Here is a 27602-nt window from a genome sequence, read left to right as displayed (position 1 = left end):
ATATAGAATCCCAGGTTCCACTTTCACTTGGTGGCTGATTTTCCTGGAGACCCGGGAGAATGGTTGACTTCAGTGCTCCGTCAACCAAAGCGCTTGTGAAGAATAACCCAGGAAAATAATCCAAGTGGTGAACTTGAAGTCACCAACTCCGGCAGGCGACCTGTCAGAGGCTCCACCCACGTCCTCGGCTGTGTCATCTTGTGTGAAGCTGCTGGGCCCTCAGCAGCCACCCACCCCTCCCCACCCCCTCCCAGCCTGCCCTCCCCAGGCCGAGTTTCTCAGTTACTCTTTTAAAGCACAAATGCAGTCATCTCAGCACTTCTGCTGTTTGGTCAGATTCCTGAGCATTTGGGGCTCCCCCTTGGGCTTGTCTTGTCCGAAGAACTCTAACTAAATAAGAATACCCTTTAGAAAGTTCAGTGCTTGATTAGGATGCCAAAAAGTGTGCCTCTTGTCCTCAGGTGGTAATGTGCTTTTGAGAAAAATGTCAAACATTCTAAGTCCCGTTCTTTTTCTCTCTTTTAAAATTACATTGTCTTTAGTATCTATTCTTCCAACTTCCACGCAGTGAAGAGGGAATCAGACGGGGCTCCCGGGGATCTCGCTAGTTTGGAGAACGAGAGGCAGATTTACAAAAGCGTCTTGGAAGGTGGAGACATCCCTCTCCAGGGCCTGAGTGGGCTCAAGCGACCCTCCAGCTCAGCCTCCACTAAAGGTAACTGGGTGAAGCCTGCGGGGCTCCGGCCCAGCCACACGGTTTTCCACATGCCTCTCGCCCGTGCAGGCCCAGTGTCGGGGTGTCGGCAGCGGGTGACTTCCAGCTACTGGAATATCCTTTGCCTGGTGCAGGTCCATTTCCAGGCCTTTGAGCCCTCTGAGCCCCCTCTCCCAGTTTTTCACCGGCCATTTTTCTTTCTGGTATTACTTTCCCTTCCTTTGAACCCCAACGTTGCTCTCCCTAAAGCATCTCTCTCTTTTTTGTTCTGATTCCCTTTTCTTAGGACATAGCTGAGCCTTAACCCTCCGTAACTGTAGCAGGGTGGCCATTTTTTGTTGCATCTTTGCTCCTGCTTTGCAGCACAGATTATTTTGCTTCCGGACATCGACTGGAAATTATAAAAAAAAAAAAAAAAAACCCTTATGACAAATGAGCATGTGACCTCTCCTTTTATTTTCTTTTTAAGCAGCTTTCAGCTTTAACCTAATGGGTCTGTTTATTTTATTCTGCATGCTTTCCAGTGGATCGTAAAGGTGGGAATGCTCACATGATTTCTTCATCTTCAGTTCCTAGCCGAACGGTTAGCACTAGCAATGCATTAGGCCCCGTGTGTAAGCACAAGAAACCCCTGTCCGCTGCAAAAGCCTGCATTTCGGAAATCCTTCCCTCCAAATTCAAACCCAGGCTCTCTGCTCCCAGCGCTCTTTTGCAGGAACAGAAGAGTGTCTTATTGCCGGCAGAAAAGGCTCAGAGCTGTGAGAACCTTTGTGTTTCATTGTCTTTGAATGATTCCAAGAGAGGTCTCCCCCTCCGAGTGGGGGGGAGCATCGAGAACCTGCTCACGCGCTCCCGGCGGGAGTGGGACAGCAAGTCGAGCAGCACCGTGAGCCTCCAGGAGTGCGGCACCAGTGTCGGGAGGCCCTGCCCGCTCTCCAGAAAGGCCGGGATGCAGTTCACCATGCTCTACCGGGACATGCACCAGATCAACCGAGCTGGCCTCTTCCTGGGCTCCCTCTCCTCCTCGAGTGTGCGAGACCTTGCCTCCCACTTCGAAAGGAGCAGCCTGGCACTGGCCAGGGGCGAGCTGGGCCCCAGCCAGGAGGGCTCGGAGCACGTCCCCAAGCACACCGTCTCCTCCCGCATCTCAGCGTTCGAGCAGCTGGTTCAGCGGTCCCGGTCCATGCCGTCCCTGGACCTGTCCGGGAGGCTGAGCAAGCCCCCCTTGCCTGTGCTGTCCCGGAGTGGCCTGACCTCAGCCCGCTCGGCTGAGTCCCTGCTGGAGTCAACCAAGCTGCGGCCCCGGGAGACGGACGGGATGACCCCGGGCGGGCTCCACGCCGCCCCGACGTGTAGCAGCATGGCCGAACCCACCTTGGGCTTCGGGGGCCCCGTGCCTTCTGAGCCCCTCTCTGCCTGCTCTGACGAGCTGGACCACTGTTCGGACATCTCCAGCGACAGCAGGGAGGCCAGCAGCAGCAGTGTCCACGGAGACTTTGCCAAGCACCGCCTCCCCAAGTGCAAGGGCACCTGCCCGGCCTCGTACACCCGCTTCACCACCGTCCGGAAGCACGAGCAGCGGCAGACGTCCAGGCAGCCCGACTGGCGCCCAGACCTCAGGGGGGACAGGAGCACGCTCCTCAGGAACATCTACCTAATGAGCCCCCTCCCTTTCCGCTTGAAAAAGCCCCTCCCGTACCACCCCAGGCAGCCCCCCCCTGGTGACTTCTCAGCCCCCCTGGCCGGCCAGAAACCAGACCTGCCCAGCCAGCCCCATCAGGACGAGACCCCCTCTGAGGGGAAGCCCTCGGTTCCCAGACGCCTGTCTTCCCGACACACCATGGCGAGGCTGAGCCGGATCTCGGAGCCCCCTCAGGGGAGACCCGCAGTCCCAGAGGACTGCCTGGGGGCCTTTCATAATGGCAACTCCATGCCGTACTCAGACCCTGGCCTGGACAGGAACAACAACCCACACAGTGAACTGGGAACATCCCTCGGAGGTGGCATTTGTGTATTTGCCCGGTCTCACCTCACCCGTCTCTCCACCTTGCTTGCTCTGTCCCCTTTTCCCGTGTGCCCTTGGTGCTCATTTTCTGGTCTGTCTTTTGTTTTCTGTTTGTTTTGCTTGGCAATTAATCATGGCTCGTAGTGGCTGCACTCCTTTAAAAACAAAGCCCCCCATGTCATTTAGACTAACCACCAAACTCTGTTTCGAAAGAAAAATTGGCCGTTTAGCTCAGCTGAGAAATTCGTCCATTTGAACTCTTGAACCCCTTGGAGTTCACGCCAATCCACCGTCACCCTGCGGTTTTTTGAGAGGCAGCCTCTCCCAGTGGCCCTGTGTGTGTGTGAGTGTATGGTGTGTCCCTGTAAGATCCTGCACGCCTCTTAGGAGGGACACTTTTCAGAGAAGGTCCTCTCTCCGCTCACGTTTTGCCTTCTGATGAGTTTGCTTTGTATTAAACTGGCTTTTACAAGTACATCCAAAAAGGTGGGGGGGGGGGGGCACGGATTTGGTTCCTCTTCAGAATTTGAGTATTGGTCAATAATCCATGACAGTAAAAACTTGATAATGGCTGAAGGGTGAAATCTTATCCCAGTCTGGTTTCCCACTAAATCTTTGCGTGTTTTAATTCTACTTTGTTGTTTTGAAGATTCAGAATCACCAAGACATTTTATACCTGCTGATTATTTGGAATCCACGGAAGAATTTATTCGGAGGCGTCATGATGATAAAGAGGTAAATGCCATCTTGAAAACCTCTTAGCTCTTAGATAAAAATATGAAGGAAGCGAACATTCTAGACATCTGTCAGGTGACATGACCTAGGAATGGGAAGCAAAGATTGGCATCTTCACAAATGGCTTTTTATGTGGCATAAGCTCAATTGTTCCACTTCTCCAAAAAGTAGGACTGATATCCCCACAGGCACTAGGTTCTAAATGCCAAGTCCCACTAGCGTCCCTGCAGGGGAGGTTCGCCCTGCATTCAGCGCCATGTGAGGGGACCCGCAGTTGGCTCCACTCACTCACCCCCTCCCCAGTCCCCGCCTTATTATTCTCTACATACATCCCCAGTCCTGCCCACCCCTCTGTTGGCACAAAGCACAGTTCCTGTTGGGGAGGGTGCAGCAGGAAAAAGGAGACTGAAAAGTAATAAATAATGACCACCATGATACATTTTATAAAATAATTTGAAGAAGTTGCCTTTAACTCAGAAGAAGAGCTACCCCCATAGATGCCGGGAAACCCCCACCAAGAACTTCTGGGCACGCACCTCTTCTAGCAGCGGCTGAAATGTCTACACGGCAGTGGAATGACTGGGGAAAGGAGCGTGTTCTCTTGGGATTTCGGAAGAGGCAGTTCTACGTATCAGCTAAAGGGGCAAAATCACAAGAGTGTGTTGTGATAAAGTCGTGTTTCAAGGCATGCTTTCTGGACTTTGCATTCCCAGCAGGAAGGGTCCAGTAGACGAAACCAGCTCCAGGGACCATTTTCCCGTGTCAAGTTAGGAGGTGGAAGAATTGCTTTGAGCCTGGTGCCAGGAGGAGAGAGTGCCCATGTGTACACAGCTCTGTCCCTTTCCCTGTAAAGTCCGAAGCCCCTTTCCTACGTTCCTTTTCGTTGAGTGGTTTCAGAGTTGTGGATTTTCCTTCAGGATTTAGGATAAAGCTGACCTTGGGGGGCTGGATGATAATAGTCATTGCTGCTGAGACAAAAAGACCGTAGCTCTCCCCGCCTGCAGGCATAATACGGACAGTATTCATTAAGACAGTATCTGTCCGGGGAAAGAAAGAAGGAAGCATGTGACCTGCAGGCTTACTTGTAAAAACAGATGAAAAACTCACAGTGAGGGTCCATCAGGCCACAGACCGTTTCACCTCTAGTAGCTGTCCCTGAGATACAAGGAAGAAGATGACATTCCATTTTATTAATATAAATACTAGTGTCCAACGTGGAAGGCTTTGTGATAGGATCATGCCCGTTACATGGGAGGCATATTTTACTTAGTTGGTTTAGCAATTGCTGTATTACAGGGTGCGTTCAGAAGAGGAGTATCTTGTTCCCTGAATGACACTGGCTCACAGTTGTGTCTTCATTCATGGTGTTTGGCTTCTCTGGTTAAACTGTGGGGACGATGGATTTGCTGAGGTCCGATCCAAGCACTGGGCTGGGAGCTTTGCTCCCTTCGCTGCCCACTTCCACTGATCATATGTGACCATGGCCTGAGCACCGGGGGTCACGGGAGCCTCCAACAGCGGTCCCTCCCCACTGCTACAGAAATAACTCGCACTACCAGCTAATGGAGTGTCAGTCCTGACAACTTTCTTTGCAAATGCTTTATTATGAACATTGATGATCGTGGCATTGCAGAAAATGAGAACATGTCAGTCCTGGAAGGGACGTTAGTAGGCCTCTAGCCTGTTAGCCAGGACGGGACTCCAGGGGGATAGTGACTTGCCCAAGGTCACACAGCAAGTTAACTGACACCAGAGAAACAGCTAGAAACCAGGGCTCCACGTTCCTGGGCCAGTGCCCTTTCGGTGGCTCTGGGCTTTGCAAAGCACTGTCTCATGTCTTTTCTCATGTAATCTTTCCGACAACTTACCTGAGCACTGGGCATCCCACAGCCATTTGAGAATTCGTTTCTTGATTATTTGTAGTTCCTGGCAACAAATGGGAAAAATCAGTTCCACCATCCTTTGGGGCTGGGTGTCACGTGAGGCATTTAACTGCCTGCTGGAAGAAGACTAATGCCTTACTGAAAATGCTAAGAATTACCAGTCCTCCGCAATGCTTTTCTACAAGGGATGGTAATCCCAGGAATGTACGACCAGTATGGAATAAGAAAACACATTAAAATTCTATTCCATAGCGTCACTTCAATAGGACATGAGGACATTTGGTAAAAGGCAACATTGTTTACTTATTTGAAAAAGCCTTTAAAAACAGAGGAAGAAAAGAAGAAGCCTTTAAAAATAGAAGTAGATGACTGTTTCCTTAATTTAGGAGAGCATAATTCTTCTAAACTGAGGTGTTTTTATTCCAAGTTCATCCTTTATATTTATATTCTACATCACTCCTTTAAACTCAGCCTCATTTCACCTAATGAAGAAATAGTTATGTAAAAAGTACAGTAAGAAAGTAATTGATGTTGTCTGTCAGTCACAAAAATAGTTTTTGGTGAGTGTGCTAAGGCCTCCTAGACATTGTGCTCAGGGGAGGGGTTGGCCAGCCTAGGAGAAGGGGTGTCATAGTTTCTGAAATGGGCGTCTCTACTCTGGAGCGTATTAGAATAACAGACCCAGGAAGCACAAAAATGATCTAGTTGCCATAGATCCTGCATAGTAAGAGCCCAGATTCGGGTAGGAGGAATCAGCCAGCCCTGGCCCCACCGTGGGAAGACACTGGGAACTCATCACTGCCTAAATGAGGTGAGGGCAGCACCCCCAGGCCCCCACCTCCAGCCCAGCATGCTTGTGGATGCTCCAGATACTCCGCCCACCCCCCACCTCCCCGAGGGCCTGGACTTTGTGGCCATGTATTGGGGGCAGGAGGTTTTTGGCTGAACCAGGAGACAGTTTTCTAGACTGTAACTGTCTGGAATTCATCCTTCCCCCGTGGCCCAGGGCTCCCCAGGTGTCTCCCACGTGGTGCGGTCGCCCTCCTCCACGGAGTATGTGGGGTGTGGCTACAGGGGGACGTGGTAGTTGTGACCATTAAGCTCCTCTGACACCTGACCCTCAGCATTTCCCCCCATTCACCCAGCACCTTTTTCCTTAGTTGTTTTGTTGGCAGTTTTCCAACACCCTGGACCAGATGATTCACCGCCCATTTTATGCAATTTCATGGCAGAAACTTTTAGCGGACCAGAGACGACTTAAGCGTGAGCAAGAAGAGGCCGATATTGCAGCTCGTCGCCACACGGGCGTCATTCCGACGCACCATCAGTTTATCACTAACGAGCGCTTTGGGGACCTCCTCAATATAGACGATACGGCCAAAAGGAAATCTGGGTCAGAGGTCTGTTTTGGTTGCCTCGGTCTGCTGCTTGACCCAAAGCAATATTTGCCTCCCCTTAGCATTGCCTTCTGTAGGCCAAATTAGTTCTCCAAACGGCATCTGTCATCCTGGCTTCCATAGGCTTGCTTTGGCTCTTCTGTGGCTGGTCATGGACATGAGTCCCATTATGTCCTGTGCTCTGTATGTTCAAGCATGCCTGGCTGTGGGACCGGGATCTGCTGGCGCGCACCCCCACCCCATGCATGCCTAGAGCATCGGCTGTCTTCACGAATCCAGTCCTCTACATGCTGCATTTTATCATGACACTGTGTTGCCTGTGTATTCTGCCTAGAAACCTTATACCTTAGCCCATGTGTGTTAGTAGCTATTGTGTGGGCAGTTAGAAGATTCTTCTCTGAAGAAATGGTTTCGTGAAACTTATTATAAAAGTTAGCAAGCAGTGCGTTGTTTACGCCATTTACCCAGGTCCCGAAATACCAGAGAAGAATATTGCTGCTTGGTATCGTATGATGAATTAGTTGAATAAGGTGTTTATTGGTGCTGAAGCCTCACTGAAAAATTTTGAAACCCAGGGGGGTTTGTGGTTAGGATATGCCCATGGAGGGGAAGAGGGCTCTCTGAGAGACATTTCATTTGTTCCCTTAATTTTGACATTTCTCAGCTGAGATTACAAAACTTAATATTATAAAAGGCATGAAGAAAGCACAAACCTTTGAAGCGATTTTATGCAGGCCTTGGCCTCCTGCACTCAGGCCAACATGTTGAAATTCTTATGCCGGCCAAACACTGCTGCTTGCGTCAGAGTATGTTTTGCCATGGGACCCTAACTGGTCCCCTAAGGATTAGCTCCTTCTAGGGAAGTGTGTGTGTCTGGGGCTTGGGAGGTAGGGAGCTGGGGGAGTGACACCAAAGCATATACAGGTTTATAAATCAGTGTAATAGGGGATTGATATTCATGTTTCTACCCTTTGAGTGACAGAGACACTGGCTATTCTCATCAAATGGCTTGTTTTTTGTTTTGTTTTTAAAGAAATGTCTCTCTGTGACAAAGAGAGAAAAGAGAACCAGAATGAAAGAAAAGCAGGGAAAGAGAAGGACACTCTGTGGTGATGGAGAGAAAGAAATAATAAGGAAGAGGCAGAAGTTAGCAGGGGTAACTCCGACGCAAGGGAAAGGCAGCCCCCAGCCCTCAGCATTCCAGCTCCTCAGAACCACCCTGTTCCGAAGGCTCTGGTGATGGATTATCCTCATTCACAGGCCTACCCGCTTGCTAGTGATGGGGAAGAGGGGAGCGCAAGGCGCCATAGGGCTGCATAGATCCATGTATAGGAACATGCACACAGAAACGTAGCTGGGGCAGAACAACCTTGGAGAGAGGCAGGCAAGCTGCCTAACTCTCCCTGCCTCCCTTCCAGAGCAGTGATTCTCAAACTTGGGTGCTCATCAGAATCTCCTGGGGGCTTGTTAAAATACAGATTGTTGGGCCCCATCCACAAATATTCTAATTCTGCGGTGAGGCCCAAGGATTGCCCTTCTAGCCAGTTCCCAGGTGATGTTGATAATGCCAGTTTAGAGACCCCACTTTGAGAATCACTGCCCTGGATGTTGGCTGACAGACATGGGAGAACAGAGACCAACAAGTCCCAGGTGCACAGGGCTATGTAGATGTACTCCAGCCCCACTGAGTACAATGTGGGTGACCAGTAATTCTGTGCAAGACCCCGTGTGGAGGCAGAAATAGGACCCAGACTGTGCCCTTGGGAAGCTGGGAGTCCAGCGGGGGAGGCACCCTCGTGACCGCAGTCTGTGCTGTGGGAGCTGGGGTGGGGAGATGGGTTGGGCCTCAGGGAGACAGGCAGGTAAAGAGGGAGATGCTACTTTGCGTAGGCAACGATGACTCAGGATATGTCTGAACAGTTCCATGGAATCAGTGTTTTTCTCAACTCTGAGTAACATATGGATTCTGATTAATGGGAAAAAAAATTTGTTTTCACCAATCCCCAGTATTGGCCTAAGCCAATTTACAAATTAAATAGTTAATGACACACCTGTAAAACTTAATTAATTTAACCGATAGGTGAAAGCCCTTTGCCTGAACTCAGTTGCCACACAAAGTGTGAATATGGTGCTGTTTGGTATACATTTTTTAAAGTTCCCACAGCTCTACAGCTGGCTGTCCTTGGGTAACGACCATCTTTTTTTTTTTTTTTTTTTTTTTTTTTCAGTTGAAATCACTGTGAAATTTTTGTCCTTACAATGTTGGTTATCTGGCCTTCTCTTTTGAACGTGTCGTTTATCATTAACTCCACACCCGCTCTTTTCTTTTTTGCTTACGACTACTAAATTGTGCTCTTCGGTCACAGACAGACACAAATGCAGGCATTGAAATTGTGTGGCAAGGACTGTAAAGTAGTCATTCAGTTGACCTCTAATACATATATGAGCAGATGAATAGAGGCGAAACATCAACATGAAAATGCAAAAATAAATTCCTGTGGGGAATTCACCACCCTTAAGAAAATCCCTACAAGATACCAGCTTGAGGAGCCTGCTAATAAGGGACATATCACTGAGGGGTTTTGGACCTAAAACTAAGCTTGATGGAGCTTTTATTTTTTTAAGATTTTATTTATTTGACAGAGAGAGATAGCAAGAGCAGGAACACAAGCAAGGGGAGTGGGAGAGGGAGAAGCAGGCTTCCCGCCAAGCAGGGAGCCCAATGCGGGGCTCGATCCCAGGACCCCGGGATCATGACCTGAGCTGAAGGCAGACACTTAACAACTAAGCCACCCAGGCGCCCCTTGATGGAGCTTTTAAATACCTTTTTTTTTTTTTTTTTTCTCACCGAGTCTCCCATTTTCCCCCTCTGCTTTGTCCTCTAATATTGAAGAGAAAGTATGTGAAATTGGGGAGAAATTACCCAAAGACCTTAACCCACGTCAGGAATTGAGATTTGATCTGAGGGATACTTGAGAGCCTCAGCCAACTTCAAAGCAAGGAAGTGATGGACAGAAGTATTTGAGGAATGTTATTTGTGCTCCTGAGTGACAGTAGATGAAAGTGAAGAGAACACAAAGTCAAAGGAAGCTTTGTGTGTGTAGGAGCTAGAGGTCAGACCTGAGCATGCTTGTGGAGGGTTCTGGAGGGAGGGTTGGTATGACTGAGTGACAGACTTGAGGAACTGGAGTCTGAGGAGGGCTTCCAGGCCTGGGGGTCCAGAAGGAGAGGGCTACCCGAAAGGAAAGGAAGCTTTGGAGAAAGAAAATGAACTCAGGGCTCGCTTTGTCTGGCTTTGGGGATGATCTCACAGGCCGGGAGAAATCTACAGAGTCAAAGATGATGTGAGAGGTGAATCAGGGTGTCGTCCACTTGCAGATCATAATTTAAGTCAGGAGAATAGGAGCTGTCCCCCAAAGAGTAGGAATGTCTGAGGACTTCTGGCTGACTGGTGTGTGTATGTGTTGTTTTTAATAGCCATGGTCAGCTTTGGGGAACCAGCGCTTCAGCTTTGGGACTTTTTGAAACCTCTCTTCCCCAAATCTGGCCCTCCTTAGGGAGGTTCTCATGCATGACATAGTTGATCAAACATTCATCTAGTGTTCTGCTGAGGTCAGATGAGTGGAATTTTGCCCAGATTTCTCCACCAGAATGAACTAGTTAGAGTGAATTTTTCTGCTTTGCTTTCTGGAAACTTGTGAAAAATGTGTCCTTTTCATTGTACATAAATTGTGATTTTAAATTTTCACTGTTTCTTGTGTTTAGATGAGACCTGCCAGAGCCAAATTTGACTTTAAGGCTCAGACTCTAAAGTAAGTACTACAATTTGTTGTTACAACTGCCTCTTTGAAACACAGCTCACTTGTAGAGATGGAGAACAACAAGGATGATTAAAAACAATAATTTACAGAGTTTACTACGTGCCAGGCACCATTCAAGTTACTTGCATATGGTAACTGATTCAGCCATCACCAGAACCCTCTGGGGTTGGTGCTGTTGTTATCCCCGTTATACTAATGGGGAAACCGAGAGGCTGTGAGGTTAAGGAGCTTGCCCAAGCTGGTCAGTGATAGATGCAGGGGGTTCAAACCCTGGCAGCTTGGTGCCAGAGCCTGGGCTCCTACCACTGTGCCACCCTGCCGCCTCCTATCCAGGGACTCTGTTTGCTTGATGAAGTGGTGGCTCGATCTGACCCACTCTTTCTATGGCAGGAACAAGAACCAGTATCTAGAATGGTAACTTCATTAGTTTTGCTACAACATCTTATGACATTCAGTGGTTGTGGGAACCCACAGGAAAGCAGTATGTTCCTCAAAGGGCTAGCTCCATAAAATACTTCTCAAAAAAAGTCTTCCATCCTAGCAGTGAGTCTAGGAATCACCGCACATTGTCAATATCTCCTATGCCCCCTTCTTCCCACAGAGACTTTGCTATTGGTGATGGCTCTAGAAGGCCCTCGATGAAGAAACCTGGTTAGCTCATTTAACCCAGTGTTATCTAATTTTAGATGACCAGGAAGCCTTTCTATTCCATGGGATGAAATTTGGAAAATGCTAGCAAGCCTGGGTTCTACAAGGAACCTGCTCACTTCCTATCTAATTATGGATTAAAGTGGGCCATGAGTTGCCATTGGTAGCAATAACCAGCAGCCATCCCATTGCCCTGCTGATGGGAGGCTCCACATCTCCATTCGTGGTGATGAGAGGGGAAGCTCTCCATCACTGGACACTGAGTAATGCCATGGAGAAGGCTACTCAGCCATGATTCTGATCTCCTCCAACACAAAATGAGTGACCAGGCCACAGTCTCCAGACCTAGGCACAAATTCTGGTATGTTGGGTTTGATTGTAATTACTCCAGTCCTTTAGCTCATCAGCTAACAAGAGGTAGCAGTCTAGTGTGCTGGACAGATGGGCTCTAGAGTCAGGAAGTCCTGTGTTTGAGTCGTGACTGGGCCCCTTACTGTCTCTGTGACAGTGAGCAAGTCACCAACCTCCACCTCAAATTTCCTCATTTATAAAATGGACACAAAAATGCCACTCTTGCAGGGCAGCTGAGGTAATAGATCTAAAACATTTTGCATAATGTAGCAAAAGTCAGCATCTCCCCCCGCCCCTTCTTTTTAACCAGAGAGAAGATAACAGAGTTCTATAAATTAATTTTTAGTTTAACCAAACAGTACCTTTTCCCCCTTTTTCCTTTGAATTGAGAGAGGTCCGTGACCATGTTTTCCTTTGAACTGAGAGAGGTATTGTGATGATAATCACACAACAGTTTTTTCCTTAGAGCAACTTAGAGAAGGCTGATTGAGACAGAATTGTCACCAGTGATAAGCTGGGGATGCCTGGGTGGCTCAGTCAGTTAAGCATCCGACTCTTAATTTCGGCGCAGGTCATGATCTCAGGGTCGTGAGATTGAGCCCCACGTCGGGCTCCCCACTGGGCGTGGAGCCTGCTTAAGATTCTCTCTCTCCCTCTCCCTCTGCTCCTCCCCATCCCCCCCACACTCTCTCTCTAAATAAAAAAAGAATTAAAATGGTGCTAATGTTGGAGAAAGGAGTCTACCTCCTGGCTCCATGCTGTTATTACCCCTTGCTCCCTCTCAGAAAAGTTAATACAACTTTTTTTTAAAAGAGTAAAGGACAGATCCATTGACTTGAGTCTTCTAAACATCTCTAATCACTGGGTTCTACTTTTCTCCATAGTATGTTACTCAAAAAAGTGTCCTGTAGGAGCACTCGAGTGAACAAAGTTAAACAGGTTTCTTACCCACAGGACTTCTCTGAGCCTCTCCTGTGCTGATAATATACATGGTGATACTCCAGGAAAGGCCTGAAGTATATCGTATTAGTGCTTCTGGAACCTCATTACCACCAGACCTTGCGCTGTGGTTCTTTGGGAGATGGGCATGTGGTCCGCAGTGCAGGAAGGATGACTGCAGACCTCTCAGCCCCCCACAAGCTGTTGTCCTCCTTGCTCACCACGGGGGCCATGACACTCCCAGCTGCCTCTATACCTGTGGGTCACTGAGGGTGGGAGAGCGTGGAGCGCACGGACCTTCAGCAGGGGTGGATATGCTGAGGGTCCTGCACATCCACGTGTCCGTGCTTGGGGGCTAAAGAGAGGAGGGGATTCAGACACCCCCAAGGAGAGCTATAGCAAAAACCTGGCCAAAAGCATTCTCTCTTACAGAGACAAATGCCCTAGATCCCCTCCCCGGGCCTCCTCAGGATTAGAACCTTGTCTGTCAGTGCGACACCACAAAGGCTGCCTTGTTCTTGCACTCAGCACAGTGAGGACTCGGGGTAAAGTCTTCCAGATGTGCCCCCATTGTTTAGCCGGCGCCCCTCACATACCTGAGCGGCTTCCTGGCACTGCAGAGGAGACAGGCCCACCCCCTCCAAACTGCAGTCAGAGCCTTTCTTTCCATTGCTTTTGGTTGGATGCAAATGGAAAAGATCTAGATCTTTTTTTTTTTTAATTCAAAAAACTTCAAGCTACAATTGTTATCCTTATTTTGCTTATAATTTATTTTTTTCATCTTTTTTTTTTTTTTAAAGGAGCCCTGGTTAGAGGTTAACAGCATCATTATTAAGGCCAGCAAAGGGATGGATGGACATAGAAAAGTTGCAAAAATACATGAAGAACATTTTAAGGAAAATCCGCTTTTCTTTCCAAGGTTCCTTTCCCATGTTGAAAAGGAAGTAGTGAATTCCCATTTCCTGAGTGCTAACTCTGTAACAGGCACCGTGCTGGGTGTTTTACTTGCAGTTTGTTGCTACATTTTTCCAGTAACTCTGAGTTAGCTCCTATTTTCAGATAAAGTATCTCAGAGAGATTACATATCTCGCCCCAGGTCTCAGAGCTAGTAAATGATATAACTGGGTTTTTAACCCAAATCTGCCTAATTTCAGAGCTTTTCTACTGCATGATGGTAGACGGACGGGTGGAGGGTGATGTGGTGGGTGGCTGGCTGGCTGACTGGATGGAAGGACACAAGGATGTCAGTCTATCACAAGTAATTTGAGGGTCATTTCAAGCAATGAAAGCATGCCTTGCCAGGGCGTAGGAGGAGCATAGTGAAGACCCTGAAAGTATCTACAGGGAAATGTTTATCATCATTTACTGGACATCAGTTGAGACTACTGGGTGCATTGTTACGTGCTGCATAAATATTTTGAGCATAAGACCAGCATTCACAAAAAATACATTGAGAAAACCACAACAGACTCACATGGCCTGTGAGCACTTTGGAGTGGGGAGTCCTTTTAAAAGTTATCCATCCCCCAGAAGACTGGAAGGATGCCAAAAGGGATGTAACTTCCTGAAGAGTGGGGTTCTCCCTTCCGAATATGGAGGCCCCTCTTCTATCATTTGTCCCCTTTGACCTCACTCAGAGTCTCCTTTTGCTAAAAAATGGAGTGTCTTCATCTTACACATTTTGAGACCTCTGCTAACACGCTCTGACCTTCTGTCGACAGGGAGCTTCCTCTGCAGAAGGGGGACGTTGTGTACATCTACAAGCAGATTGATCAGAACTGGTATGAAGGAGAGCATCACGGCCGGGTGGGGATCTTCCCGCGCACCTACATCGAGGTACCATCCCTCCTTCTCTTTCCACAGAAGAGCCCGGTCATGCCCAAAGCACCACTTGCTTACCAAGAACTTGTGTTTTTTGTCTGTTTGTTTGTTTCCTCCCTTGCTCTTATCCCCTCGCTTTCTTCTCTTCTCCTTCTCCTCGGCCTCTTTCCCTTTCTCAGCTTCTTCCTCCCGCTGAGAAGGCTCAGCCCAAGAAGTTGGCATCGGTGCAGGTCTTGGAATATGGAGAAGCTATCGCTAAGTTCAACTTTAATGGTGATACGCAAGTAGAAATGTCCTTCAGGAAGGTAAGCGCCCTCTCTTCTCAGCCCTGGGGCTCTGTTTGGATGGCCCTGTTCTCTCGGGGAGGGGGCGTCACGGCATATGGGACGGCGTCCCATACATACCATACTAGTCTCTTGGTACCGTCACTGTGCCAGAGAGATGTGCCCCATCAAGGGTTGCATGAAGGGCAGCTGGAGAATTTTCTGAGGTGAGGCATTTAAAAAGTAAACCCTAGGCTTTGTCAGGGTTTAATTAACATTAAGTTCACTGACTAATGGCAGTATTTCTGGAGTCTTAAGACTCTTCAGCCAACATTTTTTGAGCATCCAATGATGTGAAACGTGGTTGTGACTAGGTTTTACGACGTACTCCTTTGGCCCAGTGAAGAAGAGCAAGTCCTTTGAAGCCAAAAGTCAACTTTTGGGGAGTTAAAGACTTTTCCAAGCCGCCCTTTGATCATCTGTAAAATGAAGATAAATGACCCTCTCTTAGAGCTGTTTTAAGAGGATTCAAGGAAACCACCTCTGTGAAGCCCACAGCATGATGCATGGCATCTAGTCGGTGCCCTCAGGGAGCTCAGTGTGCTCGCTTTGCACACAAGTGAGCTGTGCAGGGATGCCCTTCTTCCCTGCGATCAGATGCTCTCTTCCCGTGTCAGATCTCTCTGGCTTTACTGAAGTTATTAGTTACTAATTTTAGTGAGGATTTACGGAAATGAACACATGCCTTAGAGAAAGATGAACTACCATACGGAAAAGAGAATCACCCTTCATGCCCAATATCAGGAGACCAGTAATTGAGTCATTATATGTGTGTACAATAGAACGGCCTGCAATGGGGCCTTATGCTGTTGCTGCAATAGGATTAAAACTGTAGAATTCTATTTGTTGATAAAGAAGGAGGTTCGTTCTATGTCATAAAGGGTGAAAAAGAAGGTTGGAAAGAGGAATACAGTGCATACTCAGTTTTCGTAAGTAAAAAAATACGTGCAAGTCTAATTCACATGAACAGAATTAAATCTGGGAAATACATATATCAAAATATTAACTGTGGTTACCCCGAGAGATCATCTTCTGGGTAATACTAGTTTGCTGCTTAATGTTTGTGTTTTTACTTTTCTGGAGTGGTGCAGGGGAAAAACAAAGTGCTGAAAAGGAAGAAAAAAAAAGATAACGCTCCAAAACCTTTGCTTTAGAGAAACTTGGATATCAATTTTGTGATAAATGAGGCAAAACCCCTCCATTTGGCTGCTGGTTAGGGGGGATGACTCTGACCTTCTCCTTTACTGTAATATTTAGAAACTAAGCTTCACTTCTCGGCCTCCAGGTAGCTCTCCTGTCAGCACCTCATCTCCATGACACGGATTTTATCCGGGTCTAGCAAGGAAGGTTTTTCTGAACAAAGGATGTGATAAACAATGAAGGATGGCACAGGGTGCAGGCAGGGGCCTCAGACCTGCCGAGGCGTGGTGGCACAAGGACCCTTCCTTGCCGTATCTTGCAGGGTGAGAGCATCATGCTGCTGCGACAGGTGGACGAGAACTGGTACGAAGGGAGGATCCCAGGGACGTCCCGGCAAGGCATCTTCCCCATCACCTACGTGGACGTGATCAAGCGGCCCCTGGTGAAAAACCCCGTGGATTACATCGACCTGCCTTTCTCCTCCTCCCCGAGTCGTAGTGGCACCGTGAGCCCACAGGTACCTAAGCTTCTCGTCCCGGGTCTTCACATTCCTCCCGACCAATCCACAATGCTGATGGCACACAGCCTCTCGGGGGTGATTCTGCAGCACTGTGATTAGGAACCATCTGCAGTAATGCAGAGGATACACACCAGGGTTTGTTGCCATGCATACAAATGACGCGTTTCGAGAACTTGGGAGGAAGAACTATTATCGTGGGGAAAAGAAAGAGCTTAAGGTGATGGCTCTGGGGATAAGATGATAAGGGCAAGAGAAATGAGAGACTTTAGCAGTTGGTCCAAAACTGTATAGGAGCAGCCTCCCCTAGGGGAAGCTGGTTGTCTGGGGACCACCAGTGTCCCATAGACACCATGACCCAGGATGGTTCTCTTCATCATCTTTTTGGTCAAGGCTGGCCTGCAGAAGGCAAAGATTGAAAGAGAGAATTTCACATTCTCATCCTCAGACATATGGACCAGATCCAGGGTATTCTTTGCAAGCAAGAACCAGGCTGGGAAAGGAACGTACAGCATCTCTGTCTACACTGGGCCGAGAAGAAGTAGGTTTATAGGCATAGTAAGATGTTTGCATCCCTAAACATTAATTATGAACAGACTTGTTTTAAAAAATAGAATTATTCCAAACCAATCCCCACTTCCCCAAAGCCAAGAAAGAATTAGGACCTTGGGTTCAGAAGAGGCATGGTGGGGTGACTTCCTGTGAAGACCACTGACCATACCACCATGGTAAGTTGTAGGGAGAATGGCCAGAGGCGTGAGAGCAGGACCCGGACCTGGACTCGGGTGACACTTGGGTGGTGCCTCTTTTCTGTCATCCTCTCATTATTTCCTCCTCTCCCACCTGCCCACCCCTGACCCCAGGGATGGTTCCTGGCAGGAAGCATTAGATGGGCTGACCCGGGGCTCCTGCACAGCGAGATCCATCTCCTGCAATCTCACGGGGAGAGGGCGTGGGGTCAGCGCAGGCCATTCTGCTTCGTAGTAATTCGAGTAACTCAGCGAGATTTTTCGCTCTCTGGAAGGCTCTTTGCTGAGAACTCTAGAGAGAACAAAAGCTCGAAGAAGGGGCAGGGCAGTGGCAGGGCACCTTTTTTCCTTCGTGCTGGTGGGTCAGGGCCTCTTCGGTGGCAGCGGGGTTGGGGTGGGGTGGGGTAGGATGGGGGCCTTCCAGTGTGTCCCTCTGAAAGTCTGATTCTGCAAACCGGCCAGCGCCATCTGTAACCGCCCCAATGGGCCCCTTTCTCCCATCTCTGTTCCACTCACTTCGCCCGCCCCTCCTCCACCACCGGCACACACACACGCATGCACCCACATCCCACTTTCTCTCCAACCTAACCAAACAATTTCATTTTCTTGGACACCAGAGTGTCCTCGTCCTCCGCATTTCATTCCTCTTTGTATATCCCTTGTGATTATTTTCCTCCTGTCTTCTTTATGCTGATACTTGTACCTTTTGCTTCTTTCCTTTGTTTTCCTCTCTCTCCTTTTCTTTTTAAGTTTGCCAGTCACAGCAAGCTCATCATGCCAGCCCCCTCATCCCTGCCCCACTCCCATCGAGCCCTGTCCCCCGAGATGCACGCTGTCACCTCTGAGTGGATCTCCCTGACTGTTGGGGTCCCAGGCAGGCGGCCTCTGGCCCTGACCCCACCCCTGCCTCCTCTGCCGGAGACTTCTGTCTATGACACCGACCACCTCGCCTCGTGGGCGAGGCCTGGTTCCTCTCTGTCTCTCAGCCTTCCCCATTCGAGCTGGTCTGATCTTTCCACCCCACGCTCGATGGCTTCTCCGCTGGCCCTGCCTCCCCCCCACAAAGCTGCCTCCTTGGCACGTGGTGCCCCCGCCTCCCTTCACGTCAACGGGGCCAGTGGTGTCCACGTGCCACTGCCAGGTGCCCGCCAGGATAGCTTCTCTCAGCTGCTGCCGGGGAGCTCTGATAGGGTCATCTCGGAGCTCAGCAACGCCTTTAGCAGCCAGGGTAAGCGGCAGCCGAGGCGAGAAGAGCGCGGACAGTGTGAGAGGAGAGCAGAGCGGGAGGCAGGTGAGAGATACCCCGGAGCACCCAAGATCTCTAAGAAGAGCTGCTTGAGACCTTCAGACGTGGTCAGGTGCCTGAGCTCGGAACAGAGACTCTCAGATCTCCACGCGCCCGAGGAGAGCCGGCCCGGCAGGCCCCCGGGTAGCCCTTTGCCGGGAAGGGAGGCTGAGCAGACAGACCTGCATAGAGGTGGCGAGCAGGCTAAGAGGAGGGCCGTTCGGAGTGCTGTAAGCCAGGTAGGCCTGCAGCGTGACCGCATGTGCCTTGGCAGGGTGGGCTGGACGTCTCACCCGTGGCCCGTCTACCGCGGCCCCGTGGATGCCGGTGAGAGCCCTTCGCTTGCCTTGGGGGCAGAAAGAGTACCCAGGAGGGAACGGAGGGGCCATCGATTAAGGTACCAGGCTGGGGACAGTTGGAGGCAAAGGACAGCACTCTGGCCTCTTGAGGCGATTCAGAAGTCACTCCCACTTTGGGTGCCTCCTGGCCTGGTGCCAAAGCCCCACGAGAAGGAAGGCCTTCCTCACGTCCATTCATGCCTTAGAGACTTCCCTCGGTTTGCTCTAACACAGCTGAGAACACCAGGCTTCAGTATGGCTCCGTGTGGTTGGTTTGGTGTGAGCTGCACTTTGTGTCCGTAACCCATGGTGCTCTACCAGCGCTCAGCTCTGTCAGGTCTCCGTCCCGTCTTGTGTTCGTGTGGGAGCACAGGGCTTCTGTTCCCTGATGAACAAATGCATTTTGGTCCTAAGGAGGTGCATGCAGACCCAGTGCTGGGGCCCCAGCAGGTACAGGGTCCTGGAATGGGCACCCCAGGTTTTTAGGTGACTGTCCCATTTTCTCTCTGGGTCAGCTACAAAGATTTCAAGGACCAAAGTGGCCTCAGGGTGTTTTGAGGGCTGAAAAATTGGGGATGGGGATGAGGACAAACGTGGCAATTAGGTCATGATTCTAATTTTGGCAGTGCTGTTTAGTACCCTAAAAGTCAAAGACTTCGGGCAGTTTCTCCAAAGTAGCTGGGGTTGAATGCCGGTTCACCTCTTAGCGTCTGTGACTGGGGAGTCACTTCCCCTCTCTGAGCCTCACCTGTAAAACAGGTTCACAGCGTGGTTGAGAGGGTTCCACAGAGTAATGCATATGAAATACCCCATGCCAGGGACTGGGAACAGAACGTGGTCAGCACTTTGGCAGCTTTCCATGTTGGGCGATCTGGAGCTGCTTGTGGAACGGAGAACATTCTAGAATGCCTTTAGTATCAGATGGAATTCTTGAAGAAGCCTCATTTATTGTTTACTATGTACAATGCCCACAGTAGACTATGCTTGATCCTCAGACCTGCCATCCTAGTTTTTCTCTAAAGTCACTCAACAAGTATTTATTTCGGGCCTGTAGACACCACTCTGTAGCAGGGCAGGGGACTGGGGTCAGTGCCTCCCTGCTCTGGAGGAGCCTGTGTTCCAGCAACAAGACAGGCACAGCGGCATCGTGACTGCAGTGACAGAGAAGTGCTCGAAGACCACCGGAGCTCAGAGGCCTGAGACACAGACGAGGCCGGACCTCCGGCCCCAGCGTAATGGTTAGGAGCAGAAAATCGCTTTCCACGGGAAGAGCAGTGTGGGATAGTGATAAATAACCAGGCCAGCGAGCTACAGTCTTCTCTGTGCAAAGTAGGAGTAAAAGTGGTCTCTCCTTCAGAGGGTAGTTGTAAGGATTAAATGAGCTAAGAGTGGTGGCCGGCCTGTGGGAAGGCTCCATAAAGTGGATTGTTTCTCCAGCTCTGAGCGTGGGGCCTAGGGAAAATAGCAGAACCTGGGGAAGGCCTTGCCTGGTCCCAGAGCAGGTGCTCCTGGAATGTGCGCTCCAGGAGGAAGAGAAGGGTGTGTCCAGCTAAGCAAAGAACAGTTGGTTGGGGAGAGATGGTGAAAGGGCTAGCTGAAAAGAATTCAATGTCTCTGATGTGGGAACAGTTCTGTAAACGTCCTAAGTCAGCCCACGGTGCCTGGAGACCTCATTATTGTCGGCCGTGAGTCATCAGCACAGCCCAATTCCAGGACCCAGTGTGTACAGGAAGTGCGCATAGTGCGGGAACTCCGGGTGAGTTGAGGGGTATATACTTCCCGCTTCCTAATGGGGGATGGGGGGGCGGGGGAGGTAACTGGCAACATGGAAAGACAGGCCCGTTGAAAATTGGTGGGCCTCCAGAACCCGAGTGTACCACTTCCTGTCCCCGCCCTTTCTCCTGCTCTTCCAGCGCCAGTCCTTCTCCATGGGTGCGCCCGGCCCTGGCCCCGGCCTTGCTCCCTGCTGAGAGCTGGAAGGTTGTGTGAAGGGGGCCCCTGCCCCCACACCTCCCGCGCAACCCCTCTACTTTTCCTCTCCTGTGACTGGGAACAGGAGCCAGCCACTCACGGAAGGGGGACCTGCAGAAGCTCCCTGCCCCTTGAGGCCCTCTTGGGGTGACAGAGCTAAAGATGGAAAGGACTTCAGGGACAACTGTTCTTTGGTGGCCTGTCAGCTTGCTGTGGCCTCAGGCTCTGTCACTTATTTGGATAAATGCACTCCAGCGTGTGTGATCAGGAAAATCGCCAGTCACTGTTCTCCTTGCTGTGGGGAACTGAACAAAAGTTCAATTTTGTGAGAGTTGTTAAGAAGCTAGGTTGACTATCTGACCAGTAAGTAGAGGGAATTTAGCGGGGTACCTTAAATGAAAAGACATTCTAAAATGTTAGGATCTTTTCTGCTTTCATTGCTAATATATCGAAGGCCTCATGTGATCTGGCCATTTCAGACAGCAAGCCGGCTTCGCCTTCCACAGCCTCCCTGCTGGCTTGCCTCGATAATTCCCACCTGTCCTTCACTTCTCCACTTAAATGTTACTTCTTCCAGGAAGCCCCTCCTGACTGCTTCCCCCTACCCCTGCAAGACTGGGTTAAGTGCTCTGACTTTGTGCATCCACGGCCCTGGCACCTGATTTGGGGGATCTCAGCTCTATTGTCTTCTTACCTTCACTTGTCTGTGTCGCCATTAGAGTGTGAGCGCCCTAAGGTCAGGGACCATGACACCTCATATTTGGAAGGTACTCAATAAATACTTGTTGAGTGAAACAAGAGATAAAAAAGTGACTGACCCCAATTAAAGCTATGTATGATCTCCATTGCAGAGAGCGGTTAAGATAATTATATATATAATAATATACATATTATTATATATATAATTATCATGCAGACAGGGAAGGAGAGTCAGTTCACCCTGAAGGTTCAAGATGAGAAAGAATAAGCAACAGGAGGGAGAAGGTGGCAGTCTGGTAGACTTTGTAAAGCAAAGTGGCATTTGACATGGGGCTTTCAAGCACAGGGAGGTTTGTAATAGGCGAACAGCAAGAGGGTGTCAATTAAGGCAAGCAAATAACCCAGCCAAGACCCATAGGTGGGAACAGGAAAGGGGGCACGGGGAATTGTGAGTTTTGGGTGAGGCTTAGGAGGTCCACAGGTGGCTGGAAGAGGGGATCTGGGCAAGGGGCTGGGAGTAGAGCTGGGAAGCACGTAGACACCCACCAGCAACGTCCATTCACCTTCCTCACAGTCACGTGCCCCTTGTGAATCAGTTGTCAAACTTCCCTATTTGGTGCTAAGTCCCTGCGTGGCTGCTTCCTCCCCCCTTCGTCACCTGTCCAGCCCTACCCCTGCCTCCCCCAACGCTCTGTGGGTGGATGAACACTGGTGAAAGGCTTTGGCTTTTCACTCCTTTGTAGACTCCCAGACTGAAATCACATTGGGTCAGTTGCTCATGTTTTTAGGTGTGTGTTCTTTAGACAGTGGAAGGCGTAAAGGAAGGGCAGGGGGTGTTTAGGGGAACCACGATGTCGTGGGGAGAGCACTGTGCTGGAAGTCGGGATCCCCGGCCTCTGGCCCGGCGCTGCTTTTGGCCCGCTGTGTGTCTTCGGATGAATCACTTCCTTTCTCTGGGAGCTTCCTCATCCATAAACAAAAGATATAGACAAGAGAACTGAAGGTCTTTTTAGCATTGATGTTTTATGATTAGCTAAAAATCCTGTGTGAATAAAAGGGGAAAGAAGGAACAAATGCACAATTTTAAGTAGGGGGTTTATTATTGAACCTTCAGACCTTCACAATTGAAAAATGAAAAGTTTTCCCCTGGTTTGGGGGGTGTACTAGGACAAAAACATGCATACAAGCAAAATGCCCAAGAGTTCAGAATTATCAACCAAATTCTTGGATTCTGTCGGGCATCATTTTGGCCAAGAAGGATTAGGGTGATCAAGACCGTGAAGGGGAAGATCATCTTACAAATCTCAGTCATTAGCATTATCAACTGTTGACTGAGCTTTCCCAAGAGAGAGGCACCGTTTGCTGACTGGCATCAGCAGCAAGAGTTCCTACAATTGGCATGAGAGATCCTCATAGAATTTCTGAATTAAAAAGAGTCTTTACAAATCATCTACTCCAGTGACTCGTAACCTTTTCTAGATCACAGAACTTTTGAGAATCTGAGGTCAGCTGAGGACTCTGGGCCAGTAGTCTGGGGACGACGAGGGGAACACACACGATTTTGCATCAAGTTTTAGGAGATCCACACCTGAGTCCATCCGAAAGCTTCCTGGGAGTCCGTGCCCCCCAGGTCAAGAGCCCCTAGTCTATTCTACTTTTATGATGAGTTGAGAAAAGTGACAAAAACTTTTGTGATATTTGTTTGAGTCCCAAAGGGAAGGAAGCCAGTCAACAATAAAATCAGTATTCAGGAAAGCCGTGTGTCCTCAAAGCGTCTGAGAAGCACCAGATCAAACTGCACAGCCTTAGAGAAAGGCGAGGAGAGAATGCTCAGGTGATGACAGAAACAGGCTTTGGCGGATTCAGAGGGAATGCCCCTTACTGTGTGGAAACTAGCTTTGTTCCCAGAAAGGTAACAAAGACATAGTCCTGCTTTGAGCATGGGAATTAAGATGGAAATGTTTTCCTTTGACTCACTCAGAAAGGAAATCTCGAATAACAATTTACAGGATGGGGAGAGGCGTTGGCTGCAGTTCCAAAAATAACCAGCAGGTGTTCTCTCAACACCTGAGGTAGGGAACTAAGACCTCAAGTTGAAGTGTCCACCCCTCAAAAGGTGTTAGGAGCAATGGTAGCAACCGTCATGCCAGCTACAGAGTACCTCCTGAGGCGACCTCCTGATCAGTGACCTCTCCAGCTACTCTCATGTGTCCCTCGGGCAGAGCTCAAGCTCAGAGAATCAGGGTGTAGCAGGATGCCCAGGGCTCGGGGTCTGAGAGCCCGGGGTTCACATCCTGGCTCTTCAGTTCCCAACTCACACATGTTGGGTCTTAGTTTTGTAGGGTGAGGTAAATGTGGACCACCTTGTTGAGTTATGAGGATGAAATGAGAGGCCGTGGAGATGAACCCGCCCAGCACAGAGCCTGTCACTGGGACTCAGTAAATACCTGTTACGTGATGCTGAGGTAACAGGGCAAAGAAACAGAAGCAGTTTGCTTTATCCTCCTACCCCATTCCACCTAAGAGAGGAAGATGGAGGTGGGGGGGGGGTGGCAGGGAGGAAAAGAAAGTAGAAGATAAGCTGGAAGAATCCTTCCACTTTGTGTTCACAAATCTGGAATTTAGAAAACTGAGAATTTGCATTCTGTAACTTAGTGCTTCTCCCTGTTCTCTCTCACCTTGAGTATGAAGGTGTCCTCTTGGAAAGTTTTTGCTTTCTTCATCTTTGAATACATATTTGCCATTTCTCCTCTGATTACTTTAGGAAGGAAACAGACCACACACTACAGACCATGACGAGAAGGGTGAGCATTTGAGTTTAGCGTTGTAATCAGATTCGAGTTACGACAAAGTAACGTGTTCTCTGAGGAGCAGTCTGCAAGGGCATTGTATCTAGGTGGGAAACAGTTGAACTGATCGGCTGTAATTTGTTTTATGTTTAAGCTGGGATCTTTTTCTTAATAAGCTCAGGGAGAACTTGGTCCTGTTGTAAGGGTCCCGTGGAGGTGTTCTAGAGCCGAAAGCCAGGAGCCCGAATCATTCAGGCCTCCGGCTCCTCTGGCCATTTGCCTGTGGTGTTCCCGGAGCTGCAAATCTGCCACCATGCAGGGCAACCCCTCGCCTCCCACAAACTGCCAGAGGAAGCCCTCCATCCACATCTAGAGGCTGCAGTCAGAAGCCCTCTACTCAGTCCTCAGGGGGCCATGAGTGCGGTGCCCCCGTTCTTAAGCCAGGTCAGCCCCTGCCCCCCCACCCCCAGACCCTAGTTCTCAAGTCATAGGATGCATGCACTCTGACCCTTATGTTAGAACCTCGGAGCCGAAAAGGATGTTTATGTAAATCATGTCCAATCCTTATTTTACTAAGAATTTGAAATCCAGAGAAATTCAACATTTTGCTCAAAAGACAATGAATTAGTGTCATAGCCTGGCCTGGAACCCAGTTTTCCTTGCACCCAGTCTGGTCTCCCCCTGGGCGCCAGTATGGGTCACCAGAAAGAGAGGTGGGGTAGGGTCTGAGCAGATGACAAGATAGGTGTGTGCAGTGGGTTGAGGAATGTCGTCTCTGAGCAGACTGGGGCTGGGGGCGGGGTTGGGGGGGGTAGGAGGGCAGAAGGGACCTGTGATGCTTCCGGGGGCTTGGGCCACTCTGAGGTTGAGGTCCTTGTTCACATCTTGTTCACATCTCCAGGACTTCCTGCTGTTCTTTACCCTGTGGAGAGTTTATTTGGGGTTTCAAGGCTTTGGCACACACCCAAAGCTGGAAGAGAACGCTTACTAACTCCTTGGTGGCACGAGGTGTTTCATGGATCCAGAGGGATTAATAGCCCCCGGGGGGGCCAGGGTCACAGTCCTGGGGGTCTTCTGTGAACTGCAGATAGAAAGGCAACAGAGCAAGGATTCATGCAGGATTGCTCACTTGGAGAGAATAAAACCAGCACTCCAGGCCAAGGGGGACAGTTTGTGAGTGTGTGTGCAAATATGGATGCAAAGCAGTTTCCAGATCAGCAACTATCCCCTGCTTGCTGTCAGGTGTAGGGGGGGTGGGGGTAGTGCAGCCTGTGTGTGTGTGTGTTGGGCTGATGGCTGTTTTTCTAAACATGTGGAAAAAAAGAAAAGTTGGTGTGTATCTCCAAGAGTTTGAAATGTACTTGGCATAAGATAATACTCTCTTTATTCTTAACCCTGGATGAGGTCGTAGTTAGAACTTTGTCTACTTTTAGCCTTAAGTACAGGCAGGGGAGGGTTCAGAGCAGCACCATCCAGTAGGAATATAACGTAAATCACATATGTAATTTAAACTTTTCTGGTTACAGTAAGATGGAATAAGTGAAATTAATTTTAACAATATATTTTATTTAGTCCAACATATCTAAAGTAGTATTTAAACTATTAATATAATTATGTAATAGGATATAATCAATCTAATTATTGATATAGTTTACAGTCTATATTTTATGCTGTTTGAAATCCAGTATGTATTTTTACACTTACAGCACATTTCATACTGGCCATATCTCAAGTGTTATTGGCTACCATATTAGACAGCATAGGTTCAGAGGAAGAGATATAGAAAGCTATACACAGTTAGAAATGGGGCCGGGGAGGGGCACCTGGGTGGCTCAGTTGGTTAAGCGTCTGCCTTCAGCTCAGGTCATGATCCCAGGGTGCTGGGATCTAGTCCCACATCAGTCCCCTGCTCAGTGGGGAGCCTGCTTCTCCCTCTCCCTCTGCCTGTCCCCCCGCTCGTGCTCGCTCTCTTGCTAAAATAAAATAAAATAAAATGGGGCCAGGGAGAGAAAAATATATGCCAAAGGAAAAAAATCTGAAGGTAAATAGCCTTCAAAGTGAAGGGCGAATCCCTGCCTCGGGTATCAGTGGTCTCCATCTCCCCTGAGGGTCCACATGCCACACACACCTCCCCCAAAACTGGTTTCTATCCCAACTATATGAAATGTTCGATTTAAATGTAAGGAATGGGGCACCTGGGTGGCTCAGTCGTTAAGCGTCTGCCTTCACCTCAGGTCGTGATCCCAGGGTCCCCGGATCGAGTCCCATATCGGGCTCCCTGCCCGGCAGGAAGCCTGCTTCTCCCTCTCCCACTCCCCCTGCTTGTGTTCCTGCTCTCACTATCTCTCTCTCTGTCAAATAAATAAATAAAAATCTTTTAAAAAATAACTAAATAAATAAATAAATGTAAGGAATGCATTTCAAACAGGAAGAAATTGAATCTTAGCTAATAGGATAAATGTTTATCTTGCTTTTGTCCTTCATTCCACAAACTCTGAGTACAGAGTCCAATCATCCTTACCTCTCGGGGATGACTTAAGTTTGTACTAGATGTCAACTTTGTCTAGATGTGAAGCCGATGATGACGATTATGCTCTGATTTGGATATGGCCTGAGACCAAGGAAGATATTAGCTGGGTTAGTATCCCTTCCGGTACTGTGCATCCTTGAGTTAAGGACTGGACCATATCTATTACCGCACACTGTACCTTTTACATAAAGAAAAAGTATTCAGGAAGAGAAGCGACCGCATCTCTTGTCACAAAGGGCAGAAGCCAGGTGTTGCTATGGTCATAGCTGTCCCAGCGGGACTCGAGAGGAAGGTGGTGTATGTTGGTTAGACACTGAGGACTCAGTATTCGGTGGCTTTGTCACCCTGTGTAAATCTTCACACTTCCTTGAGCCTTAAAATTCCTTTTCCACCTAAGTCAGAAGGTTAGTGTAAAAGTCAGATGAGGTAACGGATCTCTGTGTGCTTTGAAAGCTGTTGTTTGTTTGTTTTTAGGTGCTTTGCAAAAAAGAGCTAGTAAAATATTCAGGTCCTTTTTGCTATATCTGATGCACCAAACCTCTTTTAAGCACCAAATATTTCCTTGATGATAGATTCTAGTCACTCCTTTTAGATTAAATTCATTGAAAGATGCTACAGGACTTCTGTAAGCTATGGACATCATGGGAAGAGGTGGTCCACATCCTCTCTTTGTCCTGCATTTGACCCAAGGTCATTAGGCCACCAGGCGCAGTTTGGCAATATTTTGGTTATTATGAGAACTTTCATTTTCATGAGGTATGACCCACACTGATCAGTCTTGGCATAGTCTAGCCAAAGAATCTCAGTGAAGGATAATTAAGGTGCTCTACAGCCTTAGTCCCCTAGATTGATCTGTGGACCAGCCTCAGGGGCATCACCAACAGAACTGTAGAGTGTCGAGGGCACGGGATGGAATGAGCACTGGGTGTTACACGCAACTGATGAA

At 48.9% G+C, this 27602-nt stretch overlaps 1 protein-coding gene across 40 annotated transcripts in view; it reads left to right on the top strand.

The window, feature by feature from the left end:
* The window catches only part of SORBS1 (sorbin and SH3 domain containing 1), a 226802-nt gene that overhangs the window by 187578 nt on the left and 11622 nt on the right, over window positions 1-27602 (top strand). For 26 of the 40 annotated variants that reach the window (XM_064595058.1, XM_045878483.3, XM_045878489.3 and 23 more), the window contains 7 exons: window positions 543-715; window positions 3370-3455; window positions 6571-6738; window positions 10501-10547; window positions 14216-14330; window positions 14495-14620; window positions 16101-16295. In XM_064595058.1, coding sequence (XP_064451128.1) covers window positions 543-715; window positions 3370-3455; window positions 6571-6738; window positions 10501-10547; window positions 14216-14330; window positions 14495-14620; window positions 16101-16295 — 910 coding nt within the window. Of the gene's footprint in view, window positions 1-542; window positions 716-1239; window positions 2716-3369; window positions 3456-6498; window positions 6739-10500; window positions 10548-14215; window positions 14331-14494; window positions 14621-16100; window positions 16296-17794; window positions 18569-27602 lie in introns of all 40 variants that reach the window. The other 14 variants (XM_045878470.3, XM_045878472.3, XM_064595057.1 and 11 more) reach the window with 3 other exon arrangements.

The sequence above is a fragment of the Mirounga angustirostris genome, unplaced genomic scaffold (genome assembly GCF_029215605.1).
Source record: "Mirounga angustirostris isolate CCGP_5_RB_7025 unplaced genomic scaffold, mMirAng1.0.hap1 SCAF_6, whole genome shotgun sequence".
NCBI lineage: Eukaryota > Metazoa > Chordata > Mammalia > Carnivora > Phocidae > Mirounga > Mirounga angustirostris.
This window is presented reverse-complemented; position numbering and strand designations above follow the sequence as displayed.